Source organism: Mobula hypostoma, chromosome 6 (genome assembly GCF_963921235.1).
Source record: "Mobula hypostoma chromosome 6, sMobHyp1.1, whole genome shotgun sequence".
Lineage (NCBI taxonomy): Eukaryota > Metazoa > Chordata > Chondrichthyes > Myliobatiformes > Myliobatidae > Mobula > Mobula hypostoma.
The window spans coordinates 32,721,189-32,742,341 of record NC_086102.1 but is presented as its reverse complement, the minus strand read 5'-3'; the positions used below and the strand labels follow the sequence as shown (position 1 = coordinate 32,742,341).

The window sequence follows — 21,153 nt, the reverse complement described above, 5'->3', positions numbered from 1 at the left end:
AAATTAAAGTTGTACTTTATTATTGCAGCGAAAATCTCATGTTCAGTTCCTGGACAACTTCACTTTCGGTCCGATCGCTGCTGCATTCGGTTTTGATTGTTATCCTTTCCTTTTCCAATTGCATCAGCTCTTCATCTATCAGTTCTTAGTCATGGGATGCCAGAACCTCTTCAACATCATCTTCGTCAACTTCCACAATTCAAACTCACTTTGTCCTTACTTTGTTCACCACGATCGAATCGCTTAATTATGTCTAGTTTTGCGCTAAGTGTAACATCCTTACGAGCTCTTTCAGGCTTTTCCGAAACCTTAGAACTCATCTTGCAAACGGATGCTCAAAATAAATCGACAGAAAGCACAGATGCTCACAGGCACGTGTTTAAGCAATGCCGGCGAGAATGCCGTTCCGAACCCGGGGGAGAGCGGCTGCTCAGGGCGTGCGCTGTTTTTTTTTTCATGTGCTGCCTTTTATCGCGCACTACTTTTTTTAGTGCGCTGCCTTTTTTCGTAACAGTGAAGACACCTTCTGTTAGCGAAAACAAGTAACTAATGCAGGTCTTATGTAACAGTGAGGTTTCGTAAAGCGAAAGTTCGAAAAGCGGGGGGACACCTGTAAATGGGGACCTCTCTGGCTCTTTTATTTTAGAGAGAGGCAGGGATTGAACAGAAGGTGGCGCTATTCGCGGATGACGTTTTAGTCTATTTGAGTGAACCAGAAAAATCGTTTATAGGATTGTTTACACTGTTGGATGAGTTCGGGAAAGTATCAGGTTTTAAAATATCAGGTTTGTAAAGAAAGCGCAGGTTTTGTCCTTAAATTATACAGCATCCAAAAAACTGCAGAATACATGTGATCTCAAGTGGGAAGCTAAGTTATTAAAATATTTAGGAATAACCCTGCCAAAAGATCTTTCAACATGGTCACAGGTAAAATATGGGCCATTAATTTCAGAGATAAAAGCAGATATACATAGGTGGAATCTTATCCCCTTTTTAAGTCTAAATTCAAGGATAAATACCATAAAATGAATATTTTCCCTGGGTTACTTTACCTTTTCCAGACTTTACCTGTGGAGGTGGACGATAATCAATTCAGGTAATGGGACAAATGGATTTCCCACTTTATCTGGCAAGGAAAGAAACCTAGAATCCGATTTAACACCTTACAGTTAGGAAAGGAAGGAGGAGGTATGGCACTTCCTTGTTTGAGAAATTATTTTTGCTTCACAGATAACTCCTCTGTTATATTGGTGCAATAGTGAATATAAGGCTAGATGGAAGGAAATAGAATTTGGATTGATTGACAGTTTTCCTCTACAGGCCTCAAATAGCGGACAAAGGATTGATGGCCCGATTGGAAAAGATTAAAAACAGCTGGATAAATCTCACATTAAAAGTATGGCAGAAGGTGGCTAATTCATGTGGAATTAATAATATGTTAAAACTTTTCAGATGGTGTACTTATGATCCCGAATTTCTTCCCAGCAGAGGAGATAGAAGATTTGAACTGTGGATAAAGGAATGTCTTACAACCTGCCTCTCATTCACACATAGAAGTGTATTATAAAGTTTTCAATCCCTGCAGGACAAACATGGCCGAGAACACAATGACTTTTTTAGGTACCTTCAAGTACGACGTCATGTTAACCAGAGTTGTAGATATACAGACTTATCAACAGTAGAATTAGAATTTTTCAAGATTCTGAATTCGGCTTACAGTTCAATACCAAGTAAATCAATTTCTCGATTACATAATGCCCTCTCTCATGCCAAAAATGAAAACACATTGTATATTAAAGAGAAGTGGGAGAAAGAAGCGGGGTTGATACTTTCAGAGGAGGCTTGGAGGAAAATATGCAGCTTCCAGTGGTCTTCAACTAACTCTTTGAGTTGGAGAGAACATTGTTGGAAAAATATTATAAGATACTTCAAGACCCCATGCCAGGAAAAAATATAAAGACACAAACGTAGCGTGTTGGAGGTGGTGTGGCTCCAAGGAAGCAAATCATTTCCATATTTTTTTGAAATTGCCCTAAATTAAGTTTATATTGGGAAGGTATTTAAGACTCAGATACCTCTGAACTTTGAGACTCTCTACTTGGGGCATGTATTGTTTTTGGAACAGAAGAAAGATATAAAGCTGCTGCAGGCCCTTTTAGCGGCAAGTAAGGAATCAATTGCCAGAAAGTGGTTAAATCCAACATCACCTACATTAGAAGATTGGCATGAAATCATTTTGGAAATATTTTAAATGGAAAAGATGACCCATTCTCTGAGAATTCAAAAGGAAAAATTTTATCAAATTTGGAATAAATGGATTGAATTTATAACCCCAGGGCGAGCAGACTTTAGATGACTCTCCTAATGGTTTATACTGTTTGTTTCACCAACATAGTAATAGTGTTAATGTAAGCACCCTTGGCTCGAGTGTTTACTGTTTTTTTTTGGAAAATGTGGGATTAACACAAGTAAAGATCTGGGGAAATTTTGGACCAAAAAGAAATGGACCAGAAGAGGTACATGGAAATTAGTATTCAACCACTATTATTAATATTTTTATAACAACTATTATCATTATTTAGTTTAATATAGTGGAATTACAATTGCACATAAACATCTATTTCAGTGCTTAATTATTTTCTATATTATCAATGTGCTCTTGTGAATGTACAAGTTAATATAGATTTACTCACATAAAAAATGGAAAAGCATATATATGTAAAAAAAAAAGTTTGTGTATTACCTGTGAGTACCTTAACCAAATAAAAATAAAATTTAAAAAAAAAGAGAACACCTATCATAAATGCTGCCTGGGTAGGGCGAAAAGCATTATCAAGGATACACCTCACCCTAACCATGGACTTTTTACTCTCCTTCCAATCTGGTATGCACTACAGGAGCCTCCACTCCCGCTCCAGCAGGCACAGGAAGAGCTTCTTCCCTGAGGCTGTGACCCTGTGGAACCTCACATCACAGCGCTAAGCAGTATTGCACCCATATTGTACTGTCTCAGTACTTTTATATTTGTGTGCTGTGGCACTTCTTATTCGCAGTTATTTTGTAAATAACACTATTCTTTGCAATTCTGGTCAGATGCCAACTGCATTTCATTGGCTTTGTATCTGTACTCGGCACAATGACAATAAAGTTGAATCTAATTTAATCTAATAATCTAATTTTATACAGTTTTTTTGAAAAGAAATTTAAAATGCATTATTAAACCGAATTGGACATTTCCATTGCAGTGCAGAATGGTGTTATAGTTTGATAGATTTTGATGTATAACTGTTGTAAAATTTAATGAAACTATAAAACAACAGTAACTACCAGTACTATTCTGGTTCAGCAGCATCACTGGAGAGAGAAACAATGATCGTTTTTCTCAGAATAGGAAAGATTCGGTAGAAAAATGCAATGATTTAGTGCTGGAATTTTTAAGTATCTTATAAATCTTTAATTTCCCCTTCGAAGGATGGCGTTCGATTCTTTGTCGTGGATTGTCGACCTGCAGAGCAATATAATGCTGGACACCTCTCTACAGCATTTCACTTGGATTCAGACCTGGTAAGTGAGAGCTAAATGTAAAGTTCTGGATAAGCATATATTCAGCATAAGTGTACTAAAGTTGTTTAATATTGGGTAAAATTATTGCGCTTTATTCTTGGCTCTTTGCAGGGACTTTCTAGACAATGTGAGATGCCATATCTGTTTTGCAGGTTCAAATTTCATTAGATTTCACACTGAGCCCATATACTGAAAGTTTTGGAAAGTGCCTTCAATGGAACCTTGAGAAATTACATCAATTGGCACTGAGACATCGGAACTAGGATCATTCCAGATTGTTAATTAAAACCTCATATCATTGGCGAGGTTGTGTTGGGATACTTTTTTGGACAGACAGCTTTAAGAGAACATGATCAGCTGGTTTTGTTGACTGAGTAAGCAGGCTTTGTGTATAAGGTTAATTTTATGTCAGGCAAAATACCAGTTGCAATTTTTAGAATGCTGAGAAGAAGGGATAATATAAATATAAGTCGAACACAGAAACAGTAAGTATATTGTAAGAGTGTCGACAAAAATCGACGCAAGTGTAATGACTTCTACATACACTTTATTCCAACCGTAAACATATACCGATTTTGTGTGTGTGTGCGCGCGTATGTATGTATATATGTGTGTGTTATATATATATATATATATATATAATATACAGACACACACACACAGACACACACACACACACACACACACACACACACACACACACACACCCCACCCCCCACAAAAAGTAATAATGTACAATATAACACATAACATCCAAAGGGAACCTTTGTCTGAATGAATTCTGCCTGATAAAGTTTGGGAGTCCCTACATTATGAATAATAATCCTAGACAGGATTTTGATTTTCCTTATGAATAATAAGTATATGGAAACAGCTAATGTTGTCTATGTTATAAAAAGAATTGTACAAATATCAGGGTGACTTGAAACCACAGTAGTATTATCAATAGGCAGTTGTTTTTCCTAAGCCCTTTATAAAAATCAGTAATTTTCTTAAGCTTCATCAAGAAAATGTGAATTTAAAACAGCCACGCTTGGAATGTCTTTTGGATAAGTGTTACTGACTAACTTTAATTTTTATATAAAATGCTCTATATTTTCCGCAGATGCTGCAAAACCCTGCAGAATTTGCACTTTCTGTTAAATCACTTTTGGAAGCACAGAAGCAGTCCATTGAGTCAGGATCAGTAGCGAGTGGTGAACATCTCTGCTTTATGGGAAGTGGCAGAGAGGAGGAAGATATGTACATGAACATGGTGCTGGCTCACTTCCTTCAGGTGCAATATAACTCAGTCATAACTTAGCTCCTGTTCTTAAAGAAAAAGCCATTGTAGAATAAAGATCTTAAAAATTGATTATTATGTATTCTCTATATATTAAATGCACAAGTAACGCTGATATTTTAGGAAACTTTGCAAATAAATGTTCAGCTGAAAATGATTTCAAGATCAGATGCTTCTATTTGCATTTGTCCATATCCCACTGTTCTATTTACAAATGTTGAATATAGTAAAATTCGTGCAAGTAACTCTTGCTTCACCTAGCAGATGGTGATATTCCAAAGTTAAATGAGGGATCTTGTTTTGTGTTTTAGGATTACTGATAAACTTTAAAGAAGTATAACTGAAGGAAAATTAAGTTTACTTTTCAATTGTGAGAATATTCTATGAAAAATGAGTTTAACAATTTTCACTAAATGCTGAATATTACTGTTTGTTTTATCCTGTTTTAAAGAAAACAAGATGTTATGTTTGAGCTCCTTGTAGCTATAACTTTGACTTGCTATTATTTTTATTCTTTAACAATCAGAACTTGTACAGCTGTTGCTCAATCTGATGAAGTTGTTATATTTTCAATTTGTTCGACTTGACCATTAAGTTTTAATCCCATTTAGCCCATGAAAATGTGTGATTTTTGTCTCCATAGTAAAATATTATTTAATATTTTTATACTCTAGAAAAACAAAGAATATGTTAGTATTGCAAGAGGAGGCTTTATGGGTAAGTTCTCAATATTTGATTATTGGTTTATTTGATCCTGATATTGAAGGCATTGATCTTAAATTTCCAATTTATTGATGAGCATGTCCCAACCCACTTCCATAATTTGATTTGGCTGAAATAAGTTTACTATGTGACATTCCTACCTATTGCTTTGTGCAAACATTTCCATTTTAGATTGGTTGCAAGCAATTATTCATTCTGGTATCATGTACGCTTTATTCTTTGTAATCAACTTACGAGGTCAAATACTGCTGTTAAAGCAAATATTTGTGCAAAATACGCAAGTGATTAGCTAATGGAAAAGTTGGAGTGATTAATTAAGACTTCATTGTTAGTTTGTTCATCTATAATTATAGTAGTCACTGTATCTTCGTATATTCTCATTTGTATGCCATTGCTACTCAGTAGCCATTTCGTTAAATATTTTACATTTGTTCAGTTATAACCTGCTTTCAACTTTTGTCACCACGTTGATGCTATTTTGCAGGTTTAGTCGATTGGCATGGCGTCTAACACTCCATTTCTTGTCAGTTTGCATGCTGTTTTCTGATAACAGAGCCTTCCTTCACTGTTTTTTGTAAAGGATTTTGCAACATGAGTAAGAGGGGGCACATTCAACAATTTCAGCTGTCTATTCAGAAATGTAATTAGTTGGGAATTCTCCCATTCTTTCCCTAAAAATCTGATTTTGAATGAGCAATATTATATTGAACAATTGCTTATAAACAGGTGAAAGTAGTCCTATTGTTGACTATGCTTAGGAATTGGTGACCATATCTGCTGAATCTTATCATAGTGATAGAACACTACAGCACAGAAACAGGCTCTTCAGATCATCTGATCCATGCCAAGCAATTAATCTGTCTAGTCCCTTCAACCTGCACCGGACCATAACCCTCCCATTCATATACCTATCCAAATTTCTCTTAACTGTTGAAATCGAGCCCACACCCACTGCTTGCACTGTCAGCTTGTTCCACATTCTTGCTACCCTCTGAGTAAAAAGGTTCCCCTTCATATTCCCCTTAAACATTTCATCTTTCACCCTTAACCCATAACCTCCAGTTATAGTCTCACCCAACCTCAGTGGAAAAAGCCTGCTTGCATTTATTCTGTCTATACCCCTCATAATTTGGTATACCTCCATTAAATCTTCACTCAATCTTCTACTTTGTAGGGAATTCACTTGCTGTTCCATGTGCTAAGCTGGTCTGCCTTTCCTATAATACTCCTTGCATTTAAAATATATGCAACTCAGAACATTAGCCCCACCTTACGATCCCTGACTTTGTATGTAAGCTTAACATATTTCTCCACAAGCACTCCACTACCCTCTTCTGGCATAATGGTTCCCATCCCCACAACTCTAGTTTAACCCCCCCCCCACTCCCATGAAGCACTAGCAAACCTTACTGCTAACATATTAGCCCCTCCAGTTCAGGTGCAAACTGTCTCTTTTGTTCAGGTCCCCCTTCCTTGGAAGAAACCCCAATGATCCAAAAATCTAAAGCCCTCCCTCCCTCACCATCTTAGCCATGTTAAACTGTATGGTCTTCCTAAGAGGCCTGAAATTGTCAGTATTTGCTTTCACCCATATTATTGACATTTTTTTCTAAGAATTTGAATTTTCACCCAGCTAAACATAAAGGCAAACAATATTAAATATCAAATTCTGATTTGTTGTTATGATGGCAGAAGGGATTTTTAGTTCATATTTTTGTAGTTACCTAGCATTATTTGCAATGTGTTGCATTATGACATACTCAAAGTCAACATAGATATTAACAATTCCAACAGTCACTTTCCTGACATATTCTGATTCATTGCATTTATATCACAAACATTCCATAGAAGACCAACTGCATTAGTAAAGTCTAGTAACTGGTTGCTAGGGCTTAATTCTAATTATAACTCTTTATCTGAGAAGTGTACTTTGGTTAATTAAGTAAATAACATGCTATAAATGGAAGATAACTAGAGAGTTTCTAATCAAGATTTATTTCATAATGGTAGCATTATGTTTTAAAGCTGTTGCCTTGGGGCAACCCATAAACGAGTATAATGTTCAACTAGAGTCAACTGGATAATTCAATAAAAATTGTGCTCTATGATGCATCTAATAGCCATTTTGAATTGTTACAATTGTTGAGTGAGGAAATCTTTAATGTGGAATGATGTAATAATTCTGTTAAATGGACCTGTCCTCAAATCGAAGGGAAAATTTATTTTGTATAATCCCAAAATATATATTGAATTAACAACTTGTATAAGTTACAAGGGTTAGTGGGGGTATAATTTTGTTGATCTGTACTGATCACCCCATCCTTGACTAAGCTGTTACACCGTGAACACGATCTGTTATGAGTCAACATGATGCTTTCAGATCAGGTCATGCATAGCACATACCTCTGCCGCACTGCTCGGGTGTGTTTCTGGGGTACAAGGGCTAGCGACCCTTGTGCCTGTTCTATGTACTTGCTACGAGTTATCTTAATTATACATATTTTTTTGTGTTGTATCGCTGAGCAGCGGTGAACCATCTGATTGGCCTATCAGAGTTCTCTTTGGGAACCAGTTGACTTGATCAGCATTTCTGATCTGGCTATTGTTCACGATTGCACTTAATAAAAAAAAAGTTTCATTCTTGCCAAAAGTTACAATGCATTTTTGCTTCTTGAGGCAATGTACTAAGTTGCATACACAGAAATCCTTAAACTTAAAAATTTTAACTGATTTACACAGATGTCAATATTTACTGATGATGCTACCTTTTTAATTTTAACATATTATAGTACTCACTGTGAGGTTTTCTGTCCTGCCATCCTGGACTTGAAATTATGGTGTTATATAACAAATAAGTAGCCCTCTTTTCAAGAGCTGTAATTTTCCTTTACTTTAGAATTTAAGAATTATGCAAAGCATTGTGGGAAGGCTCTGATACATTTGGTGTCCTTGGTTGCTGTTGGAAGCTGCGTTCCTTTTTTTAAAAGCCCATTTTCTGAAAGTCATTTCTACCTTATGGTTCAAGACTGTCCTAGAACAACCTTTTTATTGTCAGATATAATGTAGTGGTGAAGTACAGACAATGGTATAATGGAACAAATATGCTGCATTTGGAGTGATGTATGCTGTTTTATTAATTGGTGTACACACTAGAGAAGACATTAACAAATTATACAATATTTTCTGAAATGGAAAGGGTTGAGTCACAGTTGCGAGTTAAAGCTGTATAAGATATCAGATTTGTATTATATAACCATATAACAATAACAGCACGGAAACGGGCCATCTCGGCCCTTCTAGTCCGTGCCGGACTCTTACTCTCACCTAGTCCTACCGACCTACACTCAGCCCATAACTCTCCATTCCTTTCCTGTCCATATAGCTGTCCAATTTAACTTTAAACAACAACATCAAACCTGCCTCAACCACTTCTGCTGGAAGCTCGTTCCACACAGCTACCACTCTCTGAGTAAAGAAGTTCCCCCTCATGTTACCCCTAAACTTTTGCCCTTTAACTCTCAACTCGTGTCCTCTTGTTTTGAATATCCCCCATTCTCAATGGAAAAAGCCTATCCACGTCAACTCTATCAATCCCCCTTATAATTTTAAACACCTCTATCAAGTCCCCCCTCAACCTTCTATGCTCCAAAGAATAAAGACCTAACTTGCACAACTTTTCTCTTTAACTTAGGAGATGAAACCCAGGCAACATTTTAGTAAATCTCCTCTGTACTCTCTCAATTTTATTGACATCTTTCCTATAATTCAGTGACCAGAACTGTACACAATACTCCAAATTTGGCCTTACCAATGCCTTGTACAATTTTAACATTACATCCCAACTCCTATACTCAATGCTCTGATTTATAAATGCCAGCATACCAAAAGCTTTCTTCACCACCCTATCCACATGAGATTCCACCTTCAGGGAACTATGCACCATTATTCCTAGATCCCTCTGTTCTACTGCATTCTTAAATGCCCTACCATTTACCATGCATGTCCTATTTTGATTAGTCCTACCAAAATGTAGCACCTCACATTTATCGGCATTAAACTCCATCTGCCATCTTTCAGCCCACTCTTCTAACTGGTCTAAATCTCTTTGCAAGCTTTGAAAACCTACTTCATTATCCACAACTCCACCTATCTTAGTATCATCTGCATACTTACTCATCCAATTTACCACCCCATCATCCAGATCATTAATGTTAATGACAAACAACATTGGACCCAGTACAGATCACTGAGGCACACCACTAGTCACCAGCCTCCAATCTGACAAACAGTTATGCACCACTACTCTCTGGTGTCTCCCATCCAGCCACTGCTGAATCCATTTTATTACTTCAATATTAATACCTAATGATTGAACCTTCCTAACTAACCTTCCGTGTGGAACCTTGTCAAAGGCCTTACTGAAGTCCATATAGATAACATCCACCGCTTTACCCTCGTCAACTTTCCTAGTAACCTCTTCCAAAGAATTCAATAAGATTTGTCAAACATGACTTTCCACGCACAAATCCAGGTTGACTGTTCCTAATCAGACCCTGTCTGTCCAGATAATTGTATATACCATCTCTAAGAATACTTTCCATCAACTTACCCACCACTGACATCAAACTCACAGGCCGATAATTGCGAGGTTTACTCTTAGAACCCTTTTTAAACAATGGAACAACATGAGCAATATGCCAATCCTCGGGCACCATCCCCGTTTCTAATGACATTTGATCTATTTCTGTCAGAGTCCCTGCTATTTCTACAATAACTTCCCTCAAGGTCCTAGGGAATATCCTGTCAGGACCTGGAGACTTATCCACTTTTATATTCCTTAAAAGCGCCAGTACTTCCTCTTCTTTAATCATCATAGTTTCTATAACTTCCCTACCTGTTCCCTTTATCTTACACAATTCAATATCCTTCTCCTTAGTGGATACCGAAGAAAAGAAATTGTTCAGAATCTCCCCCATCTCTTTTGGCTCCACACATAGCTGTCTACTCTGATTCTCTAAGGGACCAATTTTATCCCTCACTATCCTTTCGCTATTAATATAACTGTATGAACTATTAACATACAAAAGTTTTGTTTCACATGTAATTAATTTCATATATTCATTTTGTAACATTATTGTAGTGCTTGTATTCAATCTTAAATATTTAGAAGAGCTCTTTGGTGAGCTGCTCTGTGAGCAAGGACTAGTTTTGCCTGACACAGATGGTTATATTGACTCCAGAGGGTATGTGTAAGAGATGTCTATCTGCAATCTTCAGTTGCTGCATACAAGTCAAGAATAGAAACACCAACGGTTCTTTCCTCTCATAACAAAGCCTATTTGTATTATTGTGTCATTGCCCTGATTAAGATGATTTGATATGGGGTTCCACTTTCACTTCTTCTCTTCTCCTCACCTGCCTATCACATCCCTCTGGTGCTCCTCTTTCCCTTTTTTCTATTGTCCACTATCGTCTCCTGTCTGATTCATTCTACTTCAGCCCTTTACTTTTTCCACCTATCACATCCCCCCCCACCAACCCCAGCCTCCTTCATCCTCACCTCACTCACCCAACTTCCCCCTCACCTGGTTTCATAAGACCTTAAGACCATAAGACAAAGGAGCAGAAGTCGGCCATTCGGCCCATCGTGTCTGCTCCGCCATTTTATCATGAGCTGATCCATTTTCCCATTTAGTCCCACTCCCCCGCCTTCTCACCATAACCTTTGATGCCCTGGCTACTGAGATACCTATCAATCTCTGCCTTAAATACACCCAATGACTTGGCCTCCACTGCTGCCCGTGGCAACAAATTCCATAGATTCACCACCCTCTGACTAAAAAAATTTCTTTGCATTTCTGTTCTGTATGGGCGCCCTTCAATCCTTAAGTCATGCCCTCTCGTACTAGACTCCCCCATCATGGGAAACAACTTTGCCACATCCACTGTGTCCATGCCTTTCAACATTCAAAATGTTTCTATGAGGTTGCCCCTCATTCTTCTAAACTCCAAGGAATACAGTCCAAGAGCGGTCAATTGTTCCTCATATGTTAACCCTCTCATTCCCGGAATCATTCTCGTAAATCTTCTCTGCCCCCTCTTCAACGTCAGCACATCCTTTCTTAAATAAGGAGACCAAAACTGCCCACAGTACTCCAAGTGAGGTCTCACCATCGCCTCAACATCACATCCCTGCTCCTATACTCTATTTCTCTAGAAATGAATGCCAACATTGCATTCGCCGCCTTCACCAGCGACTCAACCTGGAGGTTAACCTTAAGGGTATCCTGTACGAGGACTCCCAAGTCCCATTGCATCTCAGAACTTTGAATTCTTTCCCCATTTAAATAATAGTCTGCCCGTTTATTTCTTCTGCCAAAGTGCATAACCATACACTTTCCAACATTGTATTTCATTTGCCACTTCTTTGCCCATTCTTCCAATCTATCCAAATCTCTCTGCAGACTCTCAGTTTCCTCAGCACTACCAGCCCCTCCACCTATCTTCGTATCATCAGCAAACTTAGCCACAAAGCCATCTATTCCATAATCCAAATCGTTGATGTACAATGTAAAAAGAAGCGGCCCCAACACGGAGCCCTGTGGAACACCACTGGTAACCGGCAGCCAACCAGAATAGGATCCCTTTATTCCCACTCTCTGTTTCCTGCCAATCAGCCAACGCTTTATCCACGTATGTAACTTTCCCGTAATTCCATGGGCTCTTACCTTGCTAAGTAGCCTCATCTGTGGCACCTTGTCAAAGACCTTCTGAAAATCCAAATATACAACATCCACTGCATCTCCCTTGTCTAACCTACTGGTAATTTCCTCAAAAAATTGTAATAGGTTTATCAGGCAGGATTTTCCTTGAAGGAATCCATGCTAAGTTCTGCCTATCTTGTCATATGCCTCCAGGAACTCCGTAACCTCATCCTTGACAATCGACTCCAACAACTTCCCAACCACCAAAGTCAAGCTAACAGGTCTATAATTTCCGTTTTGCTTCCTTGCCCCCTTCTTAAATAGCAGAGTGACATTTGCAATCTTCCAGTCCTTCGGAACCACACCAGAATATATCGACTTTTGAAAGATCATCGCTAATACCTCCACAATCTCCACAGCTACTTCCTTCAGAACACGAGGGTGCATTCCATCTGGTCGGGAGATTTATTTACCTTCAGACTATTCAGCTTCCTTAGTACTGCTGATGTCTTCCTCAGTGAAGACTGATGCAAAATACTCATTCAGTTCCTCCGCCATCTCCTTATCTCCCATTACAATTTCTCCAGCATCATTTTCTATCGGTCCTATATCTACTCTCACCTCTCTTTTACTCTTTATATATTTGAAAAAGCTTTTAGTATCCTCTTTGATATTATTTGCTAGCTTCCTTTCATAGTTAATCTTTTCCCTCTTAATGACCTTCTTAATTTCCTTTTGTAAGCTTTTAGAAACTTCCCAATCCTCTGTCTTCCCACTAATTTTTGCTGCCTTGTATGCCCTCTCCTTTGCTTTAACTTTGGCTTTGACTTCTCGTCAACCACGGTTGCTTCATTTTTCCATTTAAAAATTTCTTCGTTTTTTTTTGGAATATACCTGTCTTGCACCTTCCTCACTTCTCACATAAACTCCAGCCACTGCTGCTCCTCCGTCTTTCCAGCCAGTGTCCCTCTCCAGCCAACTTTGGCCAGTTCCCCTCTCATGCCACTGTAATTTCCATAACTCCACTGAAATACCAACACATCAGATTTCGGCTTCTCCTTTTCAAATTTTACAGTGAACTCAATCATGTTATGATCACTGCCTCCTAAGGGTTCCTTCACCTCAATCTCTCTAATCACTTCTGGCTCATTACACAATACCCAATCCAGTACAGCCGATCACCTAGTGGGCTCAACAACAAGCTGTTCTAAAAAGCCATCTTGCAGACATTCTACAAATTCTCTCTCTTGAGATCCAGTGCCGACCTGATTTTCCCAATCCACTTGCATGTTAAAATCTCCCACAATTATCATAACACTGCCCTTCTGACAAGCCTTTTCTATTTCCTGTTGTAACTTGTAGTCCACATCACTGCAGCTGTTTGGAGGCCTATAAATAACTGCCATCAGGGTCCTTTTACCCCTCCAATTTCTTATCTCAACCCATAAAGATTCTGCACCTTTTGATCCTATGTCACCTCTTTCTAATGATTTAATATCATTTCATACCAATAAAGCTACGCCTCCCCCTCTGCCTACCTTCCTATCCTTCCGATACACCGTGTATCCTTGGATGTTCAGCTCCCAGAGACATGCATCCTTTAGCCATGTCTCGGTGATGGCCACAATATCATACCTGCCAATCTGTAGCTGTACGACAAGATCATCCACCTTATTCCTTATGCTGCGTGCATTTAAGTATAACACCTTAAGACCAGTATTTGGTACTTTTCCCTTTGATTTCACTGCAACTTTATTGCACTGCAACTCATCCCAATGGCTACAAATTTGTCCTATCACCTGCCTGTCTTTCCTGACATCTTTACTGCTCACTATCTCAGATTTATTTCTGTTTTCCCCTTCCTCCGCTCTATCATTCCGGTTCCCATCCCCCTGCCAAATTAGTTTAAACCCTCCCTAACAGCTCTATTAAACTTTCCCGCCAGGATCTGTCACCTGCCAGCTTGTATTCCTTTCTCTTCTCTTCCCCTCTTCCCACCCCACCTTATTTACTGTATGGCTTCTACTCCCTTCCTTCCTGTGCTGATGAAGGATCTTAACCTGAAGTGTTCACTACTTATGCTTCTGCATAACAGTTGCCTGACCGGCTGAGTTCCCCTAATGTCTTGTGTGTGTAATTCAGTTATGTTTGAATTGAACCTAGTTTCTTCTTGGATTCAGCTTCGTAAGAGTATTATAGTCTGTTAGTGATAGGATACAATTTGGACTGGTAATTATCATCATAAACCAGACATCCAACTCACTATAGAGCCCTATAGAATGGAAACAAGCCTTTCACCCGACTGTGTCCATGCCAAAAATCAAGTGCAAGTACACATTTTTCTTTTCTCATTCCCATCAAATCGCTGAAATCTTCCATCATCTGTGTGCACCAGGGCCAATTTAAAATTGACCAGTGAGCCCATCAACCAGAACAAACTCCTTCAGGATGTGGGAGAAACCAGTGCACATAGGGAGAAACATATAAATTGCACTCAGGCACCCCATGTCAGGACACAAGTCTGACAGCCGTAATGATTGGTTAGTGCTGAAATTTAATCCCATCTATTACATTTTATGCTCAGTATATTTCCCTTTATTTTTAAAAAAAATATTTTCAATCGTTTTGGTATTAATGGAAATGTTTAACATTCATCTGTTTTGTAACACATGAAATGCAAGAAAACTTGAAAATGTATCAGAAGCTTCAGAGAAATTTGTCTTCCCCTTCTCCTGTATTTCAGGATTTATTTCTCCCAACAGCTACAGATAATTTTGCCATGAGTATATTTCTAAACTTTGCATGTATCAACTACCTTCAAGCTTTGCTTTTGCTCACTGCAAAGGAAACCAAGAACTTGCCTTCTATCTTTTTCCAGGTTTGGGAATTGACTAGATCAACCTAATCAACTGACTATCAATCTACAATGTACTTTTCCCACAAAAGTTAAATAATTTAATGATGGAACATAACACTACATTTTAATTAGTGTTTTTTTTTGGAGAAGCTTTTTTTGGAAAAACTTCGATTTTAAATGGTTTAGCCAATATTTTACAGTAATCCACCGAGGCCAGTTACTCAGCAGTTGATCATTATTTTACTTCGAATATTAAAATATTGATCCCTAAGGTCAGTAATTACTAATCATAATTGACATTAGGGTTTTCAACTGGCCATCTTTGTGTACAGAAATGATCTTGATGCACTTCATCGAGGCATAGACTTATTCAATTGAAAAAATGCTTTGACTGATCTTTTGCCATGGGGGGAGAGAGAGAGAGAAATTTATTTCACTGATTGGTCCTCGCACGCAGTCCAGTTACAAAGCGTGGAATCTTGATATACATTTGGAAATGGGGCAAAACATCTCCACCAATATATCCACAGTTATCACTCTTGACCAGTCCAAGAAGAGGAAACCTGTGATCAATTGCTCCTAACATCATTGTTCTTGCATAATCACCTGGTGCACAGAAATCCCTGGATTTGTGATCTCAGGCCTAATGTATCCCTTTGCTCATTTGCAGGCTTGGTTACCATGGTGGTGGTACTAGCATCAGGCCAGCCAGCTTCAATTACTACATTCCTCATGGGCCTTTTGTTATCTCTTATCTTGTACTCAGCACACCAGATCTGATTATTTAGTTAAATAGAATACCTCCTTTTTATAACAGTAAAAAGCTTAGTTCTTTTAGTTGAAATAGTTTAATTTGTTACAAAGGGAAAATGGTGGAATCTTCAGTGATTGGATTTCATTTATTTTGTTAGCATTTAATACACCCTTTAAAGTGATAAGGTACCCCAGGCAAGGCTTATTAAGAAAGTAAGGAGGCATGGGATCCAAGGCATGGCATCTTGCTTTGTGGATCCAGAATTGGTTTGCCCACAGAAAGCAAAGAGTGGTTGTAGACGAGTCATATTCTGCATGGAGGTTGGTGACCAGTGGTGTGCCTCAGGGATCTGTTCTGGGACCCCCTTCTCTTCATGATTTTTATAAATGATCTGATGAGGAAATGGAGGGATGGGTTAGTAGATTTGCTGATGACTCAAAAGTTGGGGGCGTTGTGGATAGTGTGGAGGGCTGTCAGAGGTTACAGTGGGACATAGGATTCAAAACTGGGCTGGGAAGTAGCAGATGGAGTACAACCCAGTTAAGTGTGAGGTGGTTCATTTTGGTAGGTCGAATATGATGGCAGAATATAATATTAATGGTAAGACTCTTGGCAGTTTGGAGGTTCAGAGTGATCTTGGGGTCCGAGTCCATAGGACACTCAAAGCTGCTGTGCAGGATGACTGTGTGGTTAAGAAGGCATACGGTGTATTGGCCTTCATAAACTGTGGGATTGAGTTTAAGAGCCGAGAGCTAATATTACAGCTATACAGGACCCTGGTCAGACCCCACTTGGAGTACTGTGCTCAGCTTTGGTTACCTCACTACAGGGAGGATGTGGAAACTATAGAAAGGATGCAGAGGAGATTTACAAGGATGTTGCCTGGATTGGGGAACATGACTTATGAGAATAGGTTGAGTGAACTCAGCCTTTTCTCCTTGGAACGACAGAAGATGAGAGGTGACCTGATAGAGGTGTATAAGATAATGAGAGGCATTGATCGTGTGGATGGTCAGAGGCATTTTCCCAGGGCTGAGACGGCACAGTTTTAAGGTACTTATAAGTAAGTACAGAGGAGATGTCAGGGGTAAGTTTTCAACGCAGAGAGTGGCAAGTGCATGGAACAGGCTGCTGGTGATGGTGGTGGAGGCAGATACAATGGGGTCTTTTAAGAGTCTCCTAGATAGGTACGTGGTGCTTAGAAAAATAGAGGGCTATGGGTAACCCTAGGTAATTTCTAACGTAAGTACATGTTTGGCATAGCATTGTGGGCTGAAGGGCCTGTATTGTGCTGTAGGTTTTCTATATTAAAGGATGTGATGCAATTCTCAAATTTTAATATTTCTAATTCATAACATTTTAAAGTTTCTATGAACTTTGCAAGATCTGTAATGATGGCTAAAGTAGTAAATGAGACATTCCTGCACAGCTCACAATACACTTTGATAAAATTTCACTGTACTAGATTATGATTCACTTCAAAAAAAATTATTTCAATAATCATCACCTATGGCATAAATTAGATTCACTGAAGCGCAGTGTTTCTTATGTTCATAATACATTCATAATTAACTGCAATAAAATTGTCAGTTGTAATACTACATTATTTCACTACTTGTGATGAAGAAACTTTAACACCCCATCACAATCAATTAAGGAACTAACCATGATTGAGTAGTCTGTATTTGATCTGATTAAATTGAAAGGTTGTTCTAGTCAACAGCACTCTTTTATCAGGATATCTGAAGATTATTTTCATATAATAGGTGGTTTGTTTGAGTATTGTCAGTGTCTATAAGATGCACTGTCTTGCAGCATTGCAGCAGCACCTTGTAGACATAAATGTAGATGGAACAGAAAATGGCTACGGTCACTGGATTGTTAGTACTTCTGGATCACGTGGAAGTATCTCTTCCTCTGCTGATGTAAGTACATTGTCCTTCACATTTATTTAAATTATTGGTTAAGGTTGCAGCATCTCAATATTTCAGTTGAAGTCAAGCATGAATATTGTAAATACAGCGTTGATTTAAAACTAGAAACTACCTCTTGGTTTACAATTGCATATACTGCATCTTTCAGTCTTAACTCTTTTTCTGTACAGCGTCTCTATTCGATCTGGATTGGTGTGAGACCAGTGTGCAACATGTACCTATCCAGTTCATCCACACCAAAATTTTCTGATTTCTTCACTTGCTTAAAAAAGGGGACTGATATTTTTCATTAATGACCCTAATAAAACAGGGGTAAAAGTCACATGCACTTCCTCTAAAACTAGGATACATATTCGAAACAACCTCTGCTAATTTCCTGAACTTGCAACACATTTTTCAGGTCCAAAATAAATAAATGTAAGAGGTCTGCACCTTCACATCTTGTGATGAACTTGGAGGAGCTTTAATTGGTGCCTGGAAACAAAATGACTGAGATTTTAAGCAACACACATCAAAAGTTGCTGGTGAACGCAGCAGGCCAAGCAGCATCTGTAGGAAGAGGTGCAGTCGACGTTTCAGGCCGAGACCCTTCGTCAGGACTAACTGAAGGAAGAGTGAGTAAGGGATTTGAAAGTTGGAGGGGGAGGGATAGAGCCAAGAGCTGGACAGGTGATAGGCAAAAGGGATACGAGAGGATCATGGGACAGGAGGTCCGGGAAGAAAGACAAGGGGGGGGACCCAGAGGATGGGCAAGAGGTGTATTCAGAGGGACAGAAGGAGAAAAAGGAGAGTGAGAGAAGGAATGTGTGCATAAAAATGAGTAACAGATGGGGTACGAGGGGGAGGTGGGGCCTTAGCGGAAGTTAGAGAAGTCGATGTTCATGCCATCAGGTTGGAGGCTACCCAGACGGAATATAAGGTGTTGTTCCTCCAACCTGAGTGTGGCTTCATCTTTACAGTAGAGGAGGCCGTGGATAGACATGTCAGAATGGGAATGGGATGTGGAATTAAAATCGAGGGAGATGTCTTCCTTTTTTAAAGAAAGGGGCTTCCCTTCCTCCACTATCAACTCTGCTCTTAAACGCATCTCCCCCATTTCACGTACATCTGCTCTCACTCCATCCTCCCGCCACCCCACTAGGAATAGGGTTCCCCTGGTCCTCACCTACCACCCCACCAGCCTCCGGGTTCAACATATTATTCTCCGTAACTTCTGCCACCTCCAACGGGATCCCACCACTAAGCACATCTTTCCCTCCCCGCCTCTCTCTGCATTCCGCAGGGATCGCTCCCTACACAACTCCCTTGTCCATTCGTCCCCCCCATCCCTCCCCACTGATCTCCCTCCTGGCACTTATCTGTGTAAGCGGAACAAGTGCTACACATGCCCTTACACTTCCTCCCTTACCACCATTCAGGGCCCCAAACAGTCCTTCCAGGTGAGGCAACACTTCACCTGTGAGTCGACTGGGGTGATATACTGCGTCCGGTGCTCCCGATGTGGCCTTTTATATATTGGCGAGACCCGACGCAGACTGGGAGACCGTTTTGCTGAACACCTACGCTCTGTCCGCCAGAGAAAGCAGGATCTCCCAGTGGCCACACATTTTAATTCCATGTCCCATTCTGATATGTCTATCCATGGCCTCCTCTGCTGTAAAGATGAAGCCACACTCAGGTTGGAGGAACACCACCTTATATTCCGTCTGGGTAGCCTCCAATCTGATGGCATGAACATCGACTTCTCTAACTTCCGCTAAGGCCCCACCTCCCCCTCATACCCCATCTGTTACTCATTTTTATGCACACATTCTTTCTCTCACTCTCCTTTTTCTCCCTCTGTCCCTCTGAATATACCTCTTGCCCATCCTCTGGGTCATCCCCCCCCCTTGTCTTTCTTCCCGGACCTCCTGTCCCATGATCCTCTCGTATCCCCTTTTGCCTATCACCTGTCCAGCTCTTGGCTCCATCCCTCCCCCTCCTGTCTTCTCCTATCATTTTGGATCTCCCCCTCCCCCTCCAACTTTCAAATCCCTTACTCACTCTTCCTTCAGTTAGTCTTGACGAAGGGTCTCGGCCTGAAACGTCGACTGCACCTCTTCCTACAGATGCTGCTTGGCCTGCTGCGTTCACCAGCAACTTTGATGTGTGTTGCTTGAATTTCCAGCATCTGCAGAATTCCTGTTGTTTGACTGAGATTTTATTTGAATTGAATTGCTGATATTATTGGGCAAATAAAATGATGCTGTGTGGCAATGTCCTACTGAAAATAGTCTGTTAAACTTGTATCTATCCTTAAGCTCTTTTTCTCAACTTAATTTTATTTTCAACTATGCATATTCAAATGCTCAAGTGTAGTTCGGATTGAATACTGAGGCTTAATTTCAGTTACAGAATGTCACCTTACTGTAAATTACAGTTTTCCAAAATAAATACAGCAGTAATTGAGCACTTTGTTTTTGAACATCAGTGTGGCATTGTCTGAGTAACTTGCTAATCATCTAGTTCAATGCTAAATCATCAAGTGAATGATCAGTAGCCACATGTATTTTTTCAAAAAAATTCTTATTTCTACATAAAACCTCAATCCAGATGTCTCATACTGCCTGAACTTGCTAACAACTTGTAATGCAAGCAAAACATAAAGTGCTGTGTTTTAATTGTATTTCACTGAATACTTTTGCAGGGTGACTCCCCGAATGGTTCAGGCGATGGAAGGGGAGTGAAGTCATTAGTCAACAAAATGACCTTTGCCCTGAAGTCTAAATCAGTAAATGTAAAGGAGAAAGTGATCAGTTTTATTGAGAATACATCTGTACCAGTTGAAAGGTAATGGAGGACAATTTGGGTTTTCATGTAAAATATTACTGTATGGACTGAGAGGTAGCTTGTGTGCTAATTTAAATAGTTCTTCCCACTGTTTGGAGAAATCTTCCATTTTACATGAAATTTCCATTTAGATAAATTTTCAATTTAACAGAGCTTCTATTTCCAATCTAGGAACCTGTTTGCTTGTGCAATCTGTATTATTCATGCATATATTCTGTACATATAGATCTAAATGGTGTAAACTGAGAATTATTTCATCTTTTGAATGAGAATTATATCATTTTAATAATTTTTTGTCATTGTTGGCTTTCATTTTTAATTATTTTGAGCTTTTGAAATGTATTGTTTTTCTTTCTATGATGAATTGAAATAGAAAGACTTTTCAACTTCCTTGGCCAGAAAAGGTGAACCTAGCTTGGTAAGATGGTGTTCAGAATAGCTTGCCAACTTCTGATCTGTGTACTTCAGCATGTTGCGCAAGCTCTTTGTATTTCACCTTCGCTGTT

The 21,153-nt window shown here is 39.2% G+C and overlaps 1 protein-coding gene across 3 annotated transcripts in view; it reads left to right on the top strand.

The window, feature by feature from the left end:
- Positions 1-21,153, top strand: part of tbc1d23 (TBC1 domain family, member 23) — a 107,009-nt gene that overhangs the window by 71,013 nt on the left and 14,843 nt on the right. For 2 of the 3 annotated variants that reach the window (XM_063050510.1, XM_063050512.1), the window contains 6 exons: positions 3,472-3,564; positions 4,670-4,840; positions 5,521-5,563; positions 17,700-17,809; positions 20,505-20,647; positions 21,021-21,065. In XM_063050510.1, coding sequence (XP_062906580.1) covers positions 3,472-3,564; positions 4,670-4,840; positions 5,521-5,563; positions 17,700-17,809; positions 20,505-20,647; positions 21,021-21,065 — 605 coding nt within the window. The remainder of the gene's footprint in view (positions 1-3,471; positions 3,565-4,669; positions 4,841-5,520; positions 5,564-17,699; positions 17,810-20,504; positions 20,648-21,020; positions 21,066-21,153) is intronic. The other variant, XM_063050511.1, reaches the window with a different exon arrangement.